Source organism: Pseudochaenichthys georgianus, chromosome 5 (assembly GCF_902827115.2).
Source record: "Pseudochaenichthys georgianus chromosome 5, fPseGeo1.2, whole genome shotgun sequence".
Lineage (NCBI taxonomy): Eukaryota > Metazoa > Chordata > Actinopteri > Perciformes > Channichthyidae > Pseudochaenichthys > Pseudochaenichthys georgianus.
This window is the reverse complement of record NC_047507.1, coordinates 34377626-34395456: the sequence shown is the minus strand read 5'-3', so window position 1 is coordinate 34395456 and position 17831 is coordinate 34377626. Positions and strand designations below refer to the sequence as shown.

The following is a 17831-nucleotide window of genomic DNA, read 5'->3' as shown; positions in this document are numbered from 1 at the left end:
GGTCAGCTTTCTGTCCCCAGAGTAAGAACTAAACATGGTAAAGCAGCGTTCAGTTATTATGCTCCAAATATCTGGAACAAACTCCCAGAAACCTGCAGGTCCGCTGCAACTCTTACCACTTTTAAATCCAGGCTGAAGACTTTCTTTATGCCGCTGTTTTTAATTGATATATTCATATCTTAAACTGCACTGTAACTTTTATTATCTTTGCTTTTTATCTTTGCTTTTAAATGAGTGTTTTTAAATGTCATTTTAAATCATTGCTTTTAAATGAGTGTTTCTAGATATCATTTGATAATATGTTTCTTAATGCTCTTAATGTCTTTCATTTTTGTAAAAAACTTTGAATTGTCTTGTGTTGAAAGGTGCTATATAAATAAACTTGCCTTGCCTTACAGTCAGACAGCTAATTATCAACTTCTTCATACATCATACAGACAATGGGAGATAATGAGACTAAAATAATGATCTTGGTCTGGGTGATAGTGTAGTGACACATGATTGATTTGATGGGAATGATATGGATTGTTACATTTGATAAAGTAGAGGTGTGAGACCAAAAATCTTAATATTTCAGAAAACACTGAGGCATCTGTTGACTTTAGAAAGATGAGGGGACAGAACTGCCCAAACGGTGAGACAACAAAATTAAATGACAAAAAAAAAGCAAAATGACTACAAAAACACACAAAACAACAAAAAAGAGGCTTTCATGTAATAATTATTAATAACTATTAACGGACGCTTTCATTATCCATCTGTAACCGTTAGCGACTGACCTGTCCAGGTCCGATGTGGTTGCAGTCGGTGTTGGGGCTGCAGCCTCCTCGACTCTTCAGCTGACAGTTGTTGATCTCCACACACACTCTGCCGTCACCTGTCCAACCCTCAGCACACACACATGACGCATTACCTGGACCCGCATACTCACACCTTGCCTGTTGAGCAGGAGGGAGATGGGCAGATGGAATGTTTGTATTATACATTTTCAAATATAATCCAATCTTTCATGGCCACTCACCAGAGTACATCAGTGAACTCTCAACTTATTGTACACAAAGTACAAGTTTGGGAAGGGAATGTGGAAATAATAGCTCAATTAAATTGATATAAAAAATGGCGATACATCTTTAATTATTTGATACCAACTTTGTTATTTAGGATATGGGGGTTGTAGAAGAAGAGATGTTAAAACAGACACACACACAGGCCTTAAGTCTTACGTTGGTGTCGCAGCCTCCTCGGCTGCTCTGCAGGCAGGGGTTGATGGGAGAACAGGAGTGACCGTCACCATCATATCCATCCTGACACCAACACCTGGTGCAACACACACACACACACAGATTTATGATGGACAAACTCGGTAGCCGTTCAAGTAACAGAAGAGGGACGGGGTTGTTCACCTGGTCATAGGTTTGTTGTTTCTGTAAATGTTGCTCTCTGATTACACATCGGAAAGGAAAGAGCTGCAGTGCTGGGATTTCTTCTAAACTTTTGTCTAATTTAATAGTCTGCCACCAAAGAAATGACAGTGAGATAGAGCTGTGAAAACAGTGTGTGGGGCCAACACATTTCTACATCTAACTCAGAGAATAAAGAACTTTGACCAAACCAAAGTCGGTGATTGTTGAGTTTAATTTAGTTTCTTTCCAATTTCAAAAAAGTGTGGCGCGTAAGCTGTTCTAAATTCAGTAATAGGCATAAGAATATCACATTATTAGTGTTGGTTCGATACGGACTCGAGTGCCGATTTGCGGGACTCGTGACTTGACTAGGTCTCGCGCAGTGATGGACTCGGACTTGAACATGCACATTGACGATTGGACTAGGACTCTGACAAGTTTTATCTCAAGTCCGGATGTACTCATCAATGTACCACATTCTGACGTGGCTCGTTGTCAGCTGGTAACCAGCTGTCCAGGCTATTATCACAGAGAAAAGATGAACGGGGCATTTGGGTGCCGTTGGAAACATCCGTTTATTGCCGGTTCTCCAAGGTTAACAATAAGCAGACACTGTAATACATCAAATTAACCGGACAATTCTCTTTCAAACTACTTTGTTCATCCCTTTTCTCTCTCTTTTCTTGCATGCAAGACAACCTGAAATACTGACAGTGGGTCATTGTGTTTAATGTAGACCATTTGTATTTGTGAAGAAGCTTTTTGAAGGCAGTCTTGGAACTTGACCAAAACTTAATAATAATAATATTTGTAAAGCACCTTTCATACAATAATTGCAGCCCGACTCAGTCTTGTGACTGAGTCGGACTCGGACTCGAGCACAGGTAATGATGACTCGGACTCGACTCTGACTCTTCTTGGGTGACTCAGACTTGGAGTGGGGACTTGACTACAACACTGGATCGCGCTGAGATGCACTATATCGCTTCAAGGATTGTATTAAGCTTTTATCCTCCGTTGGCGCTAAATAACATCCTCCTAGAGGACATTGAGTGTTGAACAAAATCTGAACCTCTTCGTGGCACTAGAGACAATCTGTAGTATTCCTCTCGCATTGCTGGAATGTCTCCACAAAATGTCATGGCAATCCATCCTGGAGCTGTTTAGATATCTCAATGTTGGTTTAAACACCAGATGAAAACTAAGAATAAATGTGTTTATGGATAAAAAATAAAGTACCTAAATGAGATTCAAACTAATACTCACTTTTTCATTCAGAATTTAACAACAAATCAAAATATGTTTCCAAAATGAACATGGTATCTTACTTGTTCTCCAGTCCCGTGTGTGTGCAGTATGCGTGGATGTGGCAGTGTTCCTGCTGGCCGTCAGAGTTGCAGGGCGTGGCCGTCCTGTCACAGTGTTCTCCCGAATATCCCTCTAGACAGGATCCTCTCCGACAAACACCAGCGCTGCCCGGACGGTTATCACACACACCGTGGACACAGCGACACTCTAGGGACACGCAAAAACACACACCATGTGATGATTTAAGTTTAATAGCGGGATAATGTCACATTATATTACATTACATGTTACTTGTTAGACGCATTTATCCTAAGCGACTTACATCCCCTGCGAAACGTAACCATGGTTGACCATGGTCACCATGGTATTCCATTGCCAACCATGGTAATACCACGGTTGACCACAAGATACCATGATGGTTACAGTACCATGGGGAAGAAACCATGGTCTACCATGGTCAACCATGGTCAGCCTACCATGGTCACAATGTCATCTCCAGAAACCATGGTCAACCATTTGAATATTTGAACCATGGTCCCAAGGAACCATGGTCTACAGAAACCATGGTCGACAATCATTCTAATGAGGCTCATACAGGCACCGTCACCTGATGAATGTATATAAAATAGTCTATACATTTTCTGTTTAATGAGCATTTAATGCATTTAATGAGTGTGTGTGTAACTATAGAGTGACTACTGTAGATGAAATGAAGTGCAATTAACATGATCTATACAAATATTTTAAAATGAAATGCTTGAAACTATTGAAAAGCTTGTATTAATTTATATTATTTCCAGTCTGGTGGACCATGGTTTATGTCCATGGTACTGGTGGACCATGGTTTATGTCCATGGTAGACCATGGTAGACCATGGTGTATTGTGACCATGGTAGACCATGGTTTATATCAGTGCTCTACCATGGTTGACTGTGGTGCCATATCCCAACCATGGTCTACCATGGTCAACCATGGTTATACCATGGTTAAATGAACCATGTTCTACCATGGTCTACCATGGTAGAACATGGTCTACTATGGTCTACAATGGTTCATTTCGCAGGGGATACTCAACACTGTGGACAATCCCCACAGGAGCAATTTGGGGTGAAGTGTCTTGCCCAGGGACAATTTGTACTCAATGTTCTTCATTTCGCATTACATAGGCTATATATGTATATATATATATATATCGCAGATAAGAAGTGACTAAACTACAGTTGAAGTCTGCGTGTATGAACATACGAACTCTCTCAAAGTGAGGAGGAGCTGTTACCTTCGTCACATTTCTCTCCGTGCTTGGATGGATCTGCACAGATGTGGCAGGCGACACCCTTGAAGCCTGACTGACAGCTGCACGACCCGTTGCCTTGGATACCATCAAAGCACTGCATGTGGTAAAAAATAAGAAAATGATAAATCATCAGTAGAGAAAGGTGGCTCGAGAGTCAGAGTTTGCTTGTGTGTTTAATGCTCACCGCTCCTTTGTCATAGCAAGGGTGCTCGAATCCTCCGATACAGGGTTTACAGTCCGGACCATAAAAACCTTTACAACACTGTGCTACCTGTAAAACACACACACAATAGACATAGATAAAGGAGAACTCCACCATTTCTTCTAAACTATTGACTCTATCAGCTATTAAAAGCTGGAAATAAAACTGACCGTGTTGGTGGCGTTGCAGAATTTGGCACATCCTGAACTGAGTTGGGTGTTGAGGCGAGACCCTATGTAAGTACAGCCGGTCTGATGAGAGTCCTGGAGACAGACACACAGATTTGATGGTTTTATGATCTCGCCCTTGTCTTCTACCAGCCAGGTTTCAACAGATAGAGAATTCTTATAAAAAATCTATGCAAAATAGCTGAAACAAAGGCAGGATTTTGAAGAAGATTTCTGGAATATGGATCCGGCAACCAGAACAAAAGCGATTGAATCTAACAAAAAAACATTTTTAAAGTGTTATACAGTGGTTAGTTGTCACATCAGGATGATGAGAGCACCGAATGACATATGGTGTAAGAAAACAGTTTACATTCCCATACTTACATATTAAAGCAAACAGATATTGTTCTAAACTGTATTAAAGTAAACAGGTATTATCTTGAACTGTATTGAAGTGAACATGTATTATTTGGGACTGTTTTAAAGTAATCCTATATATATAAACCTTCTTACTTACACTCCATGACCCAGACACCCTGACACACACGCACAATACACTCCCTGACCTAGATATCAACATACACACACACATACACTTCCTCTCACCAAACACACACACATGTCCTTTTCAAGGTTCTTTCTGGGGCCAATATAATCTCAAGCACCAATATATCTGTGTACAATGTTTGATACCAATATATCTGTGTACAATGTTTGATTGTTTGAGAAAGAATAGTTTGTGTGAAACCTTCCCTGGGAAATTAAAGGAGTGGAGTCCGGTGGAAGATAAGCAGTGACTCTCCGCCCCAAAATGTCCATATATACTGTTGTTTATTCATGCCAAATGCCCCCTGTTTCTGACTGGCTGGTCCCGATACCTGTATCGCACGGCAGTGGAGCGGGGAGCCCGGAGTGCTCTGTTACAGGGCACTCTGTATTTTCGTATTGTGTCTTTTTACCATTAAAATCAGATTATTGTTATAACTTTTATGCCGGTCTTTTGAACTCCTTCTCTTATTAATCTGACCAGGCTCATCTAACGGACGGCGCGGAGCAGATGGGCTTTAAGCCACAACTACTGTGTCTGCTCCTACAATACTGAAAACAAGCGTGTTTACTTTTTATTGCTATGGCTCTCTGTCTAATTTATGCTTTCCTTTATGAAAGGTGTTATAGTATTATATATTTTTTACCTTATTACAATTGATGCTTTCATTCAGTGGTTATATATAATATATGCATAACATATGCATAACACGTTCTAACACTCTTCCCTTTTTTTCTAAAGGTTTAGGGTCACATCACAAATCTTGCTGTTAAATACCAACCAATTACGTGCAATATGTGCTATATGTGCAATATATATATATATATATATATATATATGCCGTTAATAACTATGCAATATATACCTGGCTGCTAAATCCTAAGAACTGTATTTTGAAAATTATGTAACTGTTTTTTTTTTTTTATTATTATTTTTTTTTATTTGTTATTATTATATCATAACTTAGTACTTTTTAATGCATGATATATGTAACACATATAGACATACATGTGTTACATATGTAACATTAAGCTGTCTGTGGCTCTTTTTTCTGTAACTACGTACATTTCCCCTCTGTGGGAGTAAAGGTATTCTGATTCTGATAATTGTTTACATCAACATACACCTCCATAATTTCACCTTATAGTTGTAAAACTCACCATGCTATTTAACAAATAGTTTGCACAGACTTAGACATCAACAGTTGTTGTCTTAATTATGCGACAAGGGGTTTCTGTAGAATAATAATTAGGTGTTTTACCAATTCAGTGGTGCCTTCTGGACAGTCAGTCTCAAAGAGGTAACTGCAGTGAACACATGGACCCTGGAAACACACAGAACAATAAATGCATAGCACTTAGCACATAACATAACACATAGCACTGTTAGCATTACTGATACCTTTATTTTCTATCAACATATCCTTTTCTTCTGCATGAATATTATAAATCTGGTGATGCTGGTCAAATAAATGTTGTCTATATTGACTTCACTGCTAGAAAAAGGAAGTAACTTAGACACGTACCAGGTAGATTTATCAGAGTTACCATCAGGTTTTCCACACTTAAAAAGCCCCTTTTTTATTTGGTTCATCAGATGTTTTTTTTATCCATCCAACAGATGCATTGATCAGTGTCATATAAAATATACGGTTGCCGTCAGGTGCAAACCAGCCCAAAAAATGTGCCAAAACACATGCAATTGAAGAAATATATTCACCAACTCGGCTAAACATGTGCATCGTTTACTAAAAGTGCAGCATAAATGAAAGCACTGCAAATACAAAACGGTGCAACTTGATCAAATGTATAGCCAATAGGGATGTGCATCTCCATCACTGAGGCCGATGCGATGCGCATCTCGATACGTTGCCACGATACGATACATTAACGATACATTTGAAACACCAGGCGATGATACGATTCACCCCTGTTGCGATACAGTTCGATACGATTTGATTCAATATTATGCGATTCGGTGCGATACGATGCGATTCAACACAATGCAAAAATAATGATACTTCAATTTGGTACGACAGAGGATTTTTGTTTTATTCCTTATATGCAGCACATATACATTAACAAAAAACAAACATTAACAAAAAAGTGCTTTACATATTTGGTACTGCACATCCCATCATGCCGTTTATTTTTTTAACTTTAAAAGCTCTCCAGAGTACAGTACAATTGTATAACACCTCACAGTTAAACAATGTAAGGATGCATTGCTCATGATTAACAATGTGCAAATAACAGCTACCATAGTGCAATGCCCATACAGCTGCCAGCCTGATGTGCTTAACACTCATTCATAGGCTGACTCACCAGTGAGCAGAAAGCAGTGGGTTCTATATGAACAATAAAGAATACAAATAACCTTTCACAAACAGGTATTTCATAACTGCTTACAGTAAGGAAGACATTTAAATTATTATTAACCGTCACAGGCTGCTGTAAACTAAACACCACTCTCTCTGACAGAACACCTCACTGAGTGATTTCACTCATATGTCCAGTGGCGTTTCTATATGTACAAAAGTGGTGGGGCACAAAAAACTCAGATGTCTATATATAAGCTTCTGCAGAGAGGTTCATGGCTGGTGAGGCACAGGCACTGACTCTTCAGGTTTACAAATATATTAAATCAAAATATAATATTATTTTCAAAAGCTTTTTTTGTCTGATGCTTCAATTACTTTCAAACAGACAGTTCAACCGAAGGATACTCAACAAAATGTAATTTTATCATTTAAATATTGAATTGTTCTCTCTTAGTAATATCCCATTTTCAATAAAATTGCAGTCTTACCTTGACTTGAAGATTAAGTCCATTTGCCTATCCTTCTGGACACAAATCTCTATTACTTTTTTGTAAAAGTCCTCCTTATCTTCTTGTAGTTTCAAAAAGTGTATCATAAATCTAATCTAATCAATATATTTTTTATTCGAAAATGATAAAAGTAGGGTAGACATGTGGATATTATCCGGCTGAACAAAACGTACATTTATCTAACAGCTACGTTTCCCACAGATCTTATTTTGAGCTATTTTCTAAAATTCTATGGAGAAATCTCGTTGCTTTTTTGTGGAGGGAAGCCATGCGCAGCTTACTTCCTGGTTTTAGGACGCCTCACTGCAGCTCTCTCTCCTCCTCTTCACACACCACACTTTTCGCGGCACACGTACTTACAGCCAATCAGCTCTGAATTATGTGAGATGACGTATGGTGGGGACGGCAGCACTTTGCCCCTACGGTCATTATTTTTTGCCACACACATTAAATAGGAAAATACTCTGAGCATGCGCAGTGTAGTTTTTGCAGTCACCGTTCACTTAGACAGTCAGAGGGAGGGGCAGGATCAGGTTTTGTCCCACATGGCTCTAAACAGCTCAATAGGCACACACTGTAGACACTAATTAGAAGAACATATACTAAAACAGCAATGTACAGACGAATCAGATGATTAAACATGATCTTAAAATATATTTTATATATTTTTTAATTTATTTTTTGCATTTTGTTGTAATCATTATTTTAATACTTTCTGCTGACACTAGGTGGGGCTGTGCCCCACCTGCCCCTAATGACCAGTCGCCACTGCATATGTCTAACTTTCAGGTTTCTCTTTTCAGCCGCAGACCCCATGTCGCCTCTTTATGTGCGTCGCTAAGTTCCTCGTACTACTTGTGTACTTTAAAGCGGCTCGGCATCGTTTACAATTTGCGAGCGATTTTTCAAGTTGACTGTAGTATATAGTGCCGCGCACATATACCATCAGGACGTTACTGATGGGGTGCGGCTGCGGAGTGATACTGTGTGTATGCAAGCCCGCATCTAGGACGGATCTATGTATCATGGCTGTAGACCTGTTGAGTAATAAAGATACCTCATACAAAGGTCTACGGATACCTTATTACTCTCCATGACCTGCGGTCAACTATATAGCATAAAGGACTATTACACCGTCTTTCTTGAACAATCCGAAGTGTTGCCAAACGTTTGATTTGTAGGTATTTTTCGGTGCGCTGTGTTTCTCTTTCTCCTCAACTTCCGTGTGTGTTGATAACTGAGACTCTCGACCTCGGGCGAAGCAAATATCCAAATCAAAGATCGTCTCTGCTGAGCGTTGACAGGATGAGGGGATTTTATATGAATGAATCGGTTTTTTACCGATGCAAAGACGCTACGCAATCGATGCATCGCGAGTTCAACCCGGTTCAACCCAAACTGTAGCCGATGTGCACTCTTTCAACCGGTGCACTCGCATCTTGAACGTTTATGCCGATGCACCGATGCGAATCGGTGAATCTTAACATCTCTAATAGCCAAGCGCTCCAGGCCCTTTCTCATTTCTCTAACTCCCCTTCTCGACTCCCCTCCTCGACTCCTATCCTCAAGACTTAGTCCCGCCCACAGGAGATGCGAGCGGAGGAGCCGAGGAGAGAGGAGGGGAAGCAGCAGGCGGTTAGAGAAATGAGAACTCCTCTCCTCTGAGCGGTCATTTTAAAGAGACGTCCATTAATGATGACAGGAGGCACAGCAGCCCTCTGTCTGATGGACAGATGTGTTCATGACCACTTATATATTTACTTTGACTCATTGAGTGCGGTATAATGAGACAATAACAGACTACAGATGCGGGGACACACACACACATATATATATATGTATATAATTATTAGGGCTGTCAAACGATTAACATTTTTAATCAGATTAATCACAGCTTAAAAATTAATTAATACCCTGGCGCTGCCACTGGTGGCAAGTATGGGGCGGGCCATTCTGCACATGCGTTAAATGCGTTAAATATTTTAACGCAATTAATTCAAAAAATTAATTACCGCCGTTAACGCGATAATTTTGACAGCACTAATAATTATATAAATATATTAGGGCTGTCAAACGATTACAATTTTTAATCAGATTAATCACAGCTTAAAAATTAATTAATCATGATTAATCACCATTCGAACTATGTCCAAAATATGCCATTTATTTATGTATATTGTTGTGGGAATGGAAAGATAAATGAAAGCAGGCGGATATATCCATTTAACATACAGTATCTATGTTTATTATAACGTTTTTTCTGCATGTCAAAATGAAAGACAACCCACACACCTATCAATCATCAAACCGTGGGGTCTTAATTCATTACGTGTTGATTTATATCAACGGGGGAGTACTTCAGGAAAGTCGACAGAGGGGGGGCGGCTAGTGGAGTACTCCGTGACCACAGAGTGTGAACGTTGTGATCAGCTGTTTTAGCGCAGTTCTCCAGTGAAGTGGGGGGGAGTCTCCCTCCGCAGCCGGTTGGCGTAGTTTTGGCACAGTTCCGTTGTACAGACCGACGTTAACAGCAGCCCTGTCTGTGCACACGGAGACCGACTCTGTCGTCCGGTGATCTAACCGCCTTCTGGAAAAGCTTCACAAGTACGTCGGTACGCAAATGCGCTTTGTGACACAAGTGACGGTACGCATTTCAGATTACGCACATAACCTGCGTACCAGTTATGTGCACCCCTGTACCAGAGCCATATTATTACTATTATATGGCTCTGCCCTGTACTACAGCAAAAGTAATCTCCGTCGGGACTTCCTGCAACAACACCACGCCGTTATCAAAGATGTTCTATTGAGACGACGATCACTACGTGACAAAAGTTTTCAAAACCGTGGCTACTGAAATCAATCTTACTAACTGCTGTCTGTGCAATTTACTCCGCGCGAGTTGGCAGACTTTATTTTGCTTACTATAACATCATTTTTCATGGTGGGGCTAAGCCATTTCTTGGTATGGGTGCAGCCTACCCCAGCCATACCCTGGCGCTGCCACTGGTGGCACGTATGGGGCGGGCCATTCTGCACATGCGTTAAATGCGTTAAATATTTTAACGCAATTAATTCAAAAAATTAATTACCGCCGTTAATGCGATAATTTTGACAGCACTAAAATATATACAATTTCAGAATCAAACAGAGCACTCTCATAATAACGTAACACTATCAGAGACTGGATATATCCCCCCCCGGAGAAGGGGGTTCTCCGGTCGCTACAATGAGGAAAATAAATTACGGGCCAAAAGTTTTATTTACAAGTATTAAAAGTAAGCAGAGGACACCAAACCAACTGAGACCTGTCTGTCCGCTGCATCTACGCACAGGGCAGGGTTGCCAACTTTGGGTACCTGGCTGGAGTGAGATTTTGATATCATGGGTTTAATTACACATATGCGCACGAAATGACTGCTATCGTGTCAGCAGCGGGACCTTAGCATATATATAGGATATATATACAATATATACAAATACACAATATTGGACACAGACTATAAAGGGCACAAAGTTTCATTCACTAATGAAAGTCAAACACATGTTTGTTTCCACTGTTTTATTGTGTGCCTGTCGCGATAAGCAATTAATTGACTTATCGTACGATAAATAAAAATGAACTCGATAAATTGCCATTTACATGAGGATGTGACTAGCAGTTTGAAAGGATGTACTTGAATTATTATTATATATTATCATTATGTCAGTGGTCTAAAATGGTCATACAACGGTGCCGACAATATTATCGTTTATCGCAATAATTTCCAGGAAAATGTATCCAACTAAATTAATTATCGTGAGAGGCCTATATGCTACATGAAACACACAGACACAAACAAATCTACAGACTTACTCCAAACTGCCAAATATATTAATTAACACACTCTCACTCTCATATACTCTTTGACTGTATTTTGGCCTAGTAGAACAATAAGCAGTAGACTTTTACTTTTTTATAATTTCTACTGGATCTTAGATCTGCACATACGCAATACGGGTCGGCAGTTGCGGCTCCAGAGTATTTTTGTTGAGTAATCTATGGGGGGGCTCAAGTCAGTATTTGCAATGTAATTACATACACGCTCCCCTTGACAGTGAAACACCACGCGTGTGGTTTAGATTATTTCCCTGTCTCAATCCAAATTGAACTGTATCAAATAAAAAGGCACATTTGTCTTGAAGTAAATAAAAAGGGCGACCTGGAGCTAATCCTGCAAATTCCCCACAGGTGAAATAGTTGACATGCTGAAAACCCAACCCCTGCAGGGGGGTCTGGGGGGATTCTCCCCCAGGAGATCTTTTGAAATACTAACATAAAATACACATTCTGGTAGCCTACTCTCTTGAGAAGACAAATAAGACAAAACAAAACATATTTAAAAAATGAATGCCATTTTAGTTTTGTGTTACTTTGTTCTGAAAGCTGAACCTGCTGCTCCTCACAGAGAGAAGAGGGAAGAGGCTGTGTGAATGACTTTACAAGTCATTCACACAGCCTCTTCCCTCCTCTACCCTTATCCATAAGGGTGGATAGCCCCCATTGTTCTGTGTGTCAAAATGAAAGACAGCCCACACACCTATCAATCATCAAACCGTGGGGTCTTATTTCATTACGTGTTGATTTCTATCAACGTTGTCAATGTTGTCGATGTATATAGAGATGTACTACAGCAGAAGTATTCACCGTCGGGACTTCCTGCAACAACACTACGCGTTATCTTGATTCTGATTGGCCAGAAGACATTATCAAAGATGCTCTATTGAGAAGACGATCACTACGTGACAACAGTTTTCAAAACCGTTTCTTGTCTTCGGTATTATTGTTTTTGGCGTGAGAATAGTTTGGGCAGCGTGAGAGCGTGAGATTGAGAGTGAAAGCGTGTGTCACACGCCAGATGCGTGAGAGTTGGCAACCCTGCGGGGTGTAACGGTTCACAGAAGTCACGGTTCGGTTCGTACCTCGATGTGGGGGTCACGGTTCGGTACGGTTTCGGTACAACAAGGAAAAGTTAAAAAAAAGTCCCAAATGCATAATTTTTTTTGCTGTTATTTATTTTTAACAGTAGTGCAAGTTTTGGTATGAAAATGCGGAACTCTAACATTTGGAATCATTAACTGTATTGCACAGTTAAAAACAAACCACAAACAGTAACACGCACACTCAGATGGCCATATTATCTATAAAACCCCATCATTGTTGTAGTCCACAGGGAACCCAAAATGTTCCCACACAGCTGATTTAAAAGAAGCAGGTGGGTTCTAGCTCCTGTGTGTTGTGTGAACTCGCCATATTAGCTACTAACTGTTCTTCTTCATGTATTGTGTTTGTTTTGTTGTGTTTTGTTCTTGTTCTTCATTTGTTATTTACGGGCGGCTGGCTTTTAGGCGCAATACCGCCCCCTGGATTATATAGTGTAATACTGCCCTGAGTGACAGACTTTTTTCCCACTCGTAAAAAAAGGCATATTCGCCGCCTGACTGCATGTGCCGAACCGTGACGTCCGAACCGTGACGTCCGAACCGTGACGGTACAGGACGAATACGGATACCGTTACACCCCTATTATACACACTGCTCTGCTTTCTGCACGGACAGCTGTTCTCTCTGTAAACATTGCATCGCGATGAGAGCAGTTAATAAAATAATATCCAGGGGATGCATGCAGAGCTGTCATTGGCTGAAATAAGTCCGGCTGTGTGTCACGACTGTTTGAAACTATAGGTTACTTACGTAACCCCAGGACTCAGAGTAACATGATGTGAGATGTCTCACTATGGGATGCGCCTCAACGCGTATGCAAACAGAAGCATCAATCTCAATAAATAGTGTTTATCACCTTCTGAGGGAGCCCCACTGTATTCAGATTGTACCACTCACGGGCCAGGCCCATAGTGCCAAGTGCTCTGGGTGTGGGTGAAAGATCGCTCCCCCCCTGCCTGAGACAGTATGTCCCTGCGTAGTGGGAGCTGCCACGGCTGCCCGCACAGCAGCTGATATATCTCCGCCAGCCAGTACATTGCAGGCCAGTGCGGAGCTATCAGGATAAGTGTGCGGCATTGTTCTCTCACTATGGCCAGAGTTGGGGGTATCAGAGCCAGGGGTGGGAACGCATACAGAAGGACCGGAGGCCAAACGTGCGTGAGCGCGTCCACGCCTAACGGTGCGTTTAAATCGTCCGTAACACACCCACAGCTGAATCACAATCAGGGGCGCCGTAAGGGGGTGAAAAGTTAGGACGATTCTAAGGGCCCGTGACTGACAGGGGCCCCAAAATGTTTAGAACATTAAGAAAAAAAAATTAAGTAACCTTTCATCAATCCTCAATAATTAATATTAATAGAACGTTATATTGATAAATGACTCACTAAACTTACGATTCATTTAACTTATTTTCTTCCAAAAGTTAATTACCCAAAGCCTCTGTACACCCCCTTCTATTTACATGTAATGGTTTGGTCCTGCCTCCAAACGCGGTGCGGCACCGGCACTTGCAGAGAGTGAAAGCATGTGAGGAGGGATGCTAGTACTTAGCCTACGTAAGTGTGTCGTACCATGATTCAACGACCAACAAAGTCAGGCTCTAAGAAAAGAAGAGAAAGGAGAGAAAGAAAAGAGAGAGGGACTAAAGGGCGACAGTATGTCACCCAGTTTTTAACAAGAAAAGGTGGGTGTGGTCCATGAGTGGTGGAAATTAGTCTGTTAGCTAATGTTTTTTTGTTTACTAAGCTGACATTATTAAAGGTGACATGTCATGCTTTTCCAGTTATTACCCGTCCCTTTGTGTGTTATGAAGGTTTTTATGCATGTAAATGGTGTGCAGAGTCAAAACCCTCAAAGTACACCATGTAGCGAGTAAAACTCTAACACAGAAAATACCTCCCTAAAACGCCTCGTTGGAGATACGTCACTGTCCATTTGATTCTTCCGGGTACATGATGATGTCATGTCATCCCCGGAACGAAATGGACCAATCCGTGGAGCCGTTACGTTAAGCCCCCGCTGATTGGTCCAAATTGAACAATCCACGGACTTCCTCACACACTCAGTGCATGCAGCTCTGCTGATCTCTCCTCCCTGGCTGCAGGCTGATAACAGACAGTTGGGATCGCGGCGAAATTCTCTCTGCAGACCCATTCTCACAGCGTTTATCAACCTTACTCAATATCAAGCCACACTTATTGTTTTTACTTCGGCTGTGACTTTGTGTCTGCTCAGGATGAGTTTGGCTGTGTTTCGCTAAACAAGGAAATCACACCTCCACGGAGCTCAGCAAGATTCACAACGTCCCGACTGGTCCCGACCAATCGGAGCACACTGGGCTCACAGGGAGGGGGGGGCAAGAGCTGCAACGAGCCGTTTAGTGGAGAGGGTGAATACTGCTGAATACACATACTTTACAGAGATGCTGTATGCGAAACCAATGTGAGTTTGAAAAATTGCACAGTATAAATCTATTCTAGTAGACCTCAACAATGGAATTATGATCAGTGGAAATGGCCATGACATGGGACCTTTAAGTACTGTTAATATCTTTACAGGAAATTCAGAGGTCTTTCATTTCACTGCTCTTTTAGCTGACATTTAAAGGTATGGTGGGTAATTCACTTCAGAAACACTTTTTGTTATATTCCATGGAATGCTCTTACCATCCCGATAGCAATGAATATATGAAATGCTTTGACAATAAATACATACAAAAATGTCATCTGTGGAAGCTGTGGCGCTGTAAAAAGTATATATATATATAAAATATATATAACAAAAAGCTAACATCTAATTTAAATTATACATTTCAAACACAGTATTTTCCCACATAGCCAATGATCTATATAAAACAAAAAACTGCTTTTAGTCTATTTGGATGATGGACAGTTTGAAGCGTTGAGTGATCAGTCTGTATTAGGTAAACAAAATGTTAATCACCGACATTTTGGTTATGATATTAATACTAATGTTATTATATTAAAGCAGGGGTGGGGAACCTCCGGTCCCCGGGCCGTATACGGACCGCTAGACCATTTCGTACGGCCCTCGAGGTAATTTATAAACAAAGTGGCCTGTGCCTGGTGGTGGGGCCCAATGTGATATATTTTCATGGGGCCCAAAATCCCTGGCGGCGCCCCTGATCACAATCATTGGATGTAGAGTCTAGTCTGCATATAGTGGTGCACCTCTGGACAGCAGATCCGCCCCGAGGTTCATCACTCCTGGTACGTGCGTTGCTCTCAGAGAGAGGAGACGTCCGCAGCTCCATAAGATCAGTTTGCGTGCCAGCATGTGTAACTGGAGAGAACGCAAACCCCCTTGGCGGTTTATATACGATATTGTGGTCGTGTTGTCTGTCCTCACGAGGACATGATGTCCTCTGAGAAAAGGCAGAAAGCGTTTCAGGGTGAGGAACACCGCTAACAGCTCCAGATAATTTATGTGTGACCGTTGGAGGTCTCTGCTCCAGAGACCCCTCACAAGTCGACCTTCGTATATACCCCCCCAGCCCGTCAGACATGCGTCTGTGGTGACCACCTTCTGTGATAGGACAGCACCCATAGGCACGCCCCGTACTAGAAAAGTCGGGTGTAGCCAGTGGCGCAGAGCCATTACGCATTTCATAGTGACCATCACTCTCCGCACGCCATGACGCGCGGGGTCCAATCTGAGGGCAGCTACCCAGCGCTGAAACCCCCTCATGTGTAAGCGTCCCAGTCGTACCACCAGAATGGCTGACACCATGAGCCCCAGCAACCGCAGACATGACCTGAAGAGAACATATTTGCGTAGCTGGAAATGAGCGAGGCAAGCCCTGAAGGCTTTCACTCTCTCTGCTGACAAGCGGGCTGTAAAGGCCACCGAATTCAGGCGTAAGCGTAAGAGTACAGTCTGGGCTGGAGACAACATGCTATTTTCTGTGTTTATTACGAAACCCAGGTCGAGCAGGTGTTTTACGAGGACATTCGTCTGCATAATAGCCTCTTGCTCCGACTGTGCGAGAAGGAGCCAATCGTCCAGATAAGTTGCCAGGCGAATACCCTGTTGTCTTAACGGGGCTATCGCTGCTTCCGTACACCGTACAAACACTCGCGGGCTGAGAGACAGGCCGAAGGGAAGTACTCTGTACTCGTAACAGACACCCTGAAAGGCGAACCTCAGATATTTCCTGTGTGGGTAATATACTGGGATGTAGAAATACGCATCTTTCAGGTCGACTGATGTGAACCAGTCGTTTTGGCGCACGAGACGCAACAGAGATGTGTGAGTGAGCATTCTGAATTTGTATCTTTTGAGATATTTGTTCAGAGCTCTCAAATCTAGTATAGGCCAAATTCCGTTCCCTCCCCGTTTGGGAACGAGGAAATACTTGGAATAAAAGACGCTCTGACTCTGTTCGGCGTGTATTATCGATATAGCCCTCTTTTCTAGTAGCGAGAAAATCTCTTGCTCTAGAATATGGGCCGACTCTCCCCGGGCCTGTGAATTCAGAATGCCCGAGAAGTGAGGGGGGGTGACAGCGAATTGGAGCCCCGTGTTACTGTCTTGAAAACCCAAGCAGAATCTGTGAGCATCCTCCACTTTTCGCTTCTCAAAGCGAGCAGAGATGTCACAGCTCTGTTGTCTGCCCTCAGTGTCTCTATTTGTTGTGTTATGGGGCCCTCTAGTGTCTGAACACGGTGGTACCCCAGGTTGACAACTCCGGCCGACACTGCGCATGCACGTGGAGGCCGTAGTCGCTCTCAAAAGAGGGGCAGACGACAGACTGTTTATTGTTTTTATTTTCATTTTTATTGACTTGGCTTCAAGCCTGGAAACGACAGTGGAAAATTATTTAATTTGAAACAACAATGATGACATGTGTGACTTAAACAGGCAGTGAAACTTGCTGTCTTTGATGTTAAGTCCATTTCCCTGATGGCGCGAACTTGAGGATGACGTTCTGGCATCACTCGAGGCGGCGGGAAGATGGGGGCATGGTGGCACCCCGAAAACACATGAGCATCTAACACTGGAACGTGCTCTGGAGCTGGGGAACAGGGAACTTCCAGCTCCTTCATCGAGGAGAGGAGAGGAGGCTGTCAGGCCG

The 17831-nt window shown here is 42.0% G+C and overlaps 1 protein-coding gene across 1 annotated transcript in view; it reads right to left on the bottom strand.

Annotated features, from left to right (window-relative positions):
* stab1 (stabilin 1) overlaps nucleotides 1–17831 on the bottom strand; it is a 134425-nt gene that overhangs the window by 95609 nt on the left and 20985 nt on the right. Inside the window, exons 19-25 of the mRNA XM_034083428.1 lie at nucleotides 6186–6248; nucleotides 4378–4470; nucleotides 4190–4276; nucleotides 3988–4099; nucleotides 2732–2918; nucleotides 1224–1317; nucleotides 780–938 (exon numbers count right to left, since the gene is read on the bottom strand). Coding sequence (XP_033939319.1) covers nucleotides 780–938; nucleotides 1224–1317; nucleotides 2732–2918; nucleotides 3988–4099; nucleotides 4190–4276; nucleotides 4378–4470; nucleotides 6186–6248 — 795 coding nt within the window. The remainder of the gene's footprint in view (nucleotides 1–779; nucleotides 939–1223; nucleotides 1318–2731; nucleotides 2919–3987; nucleotides 4100–4189; nucleotides 4277–4377; nucleotides 4471–6185; nucleotides 6249–17831) is intronic.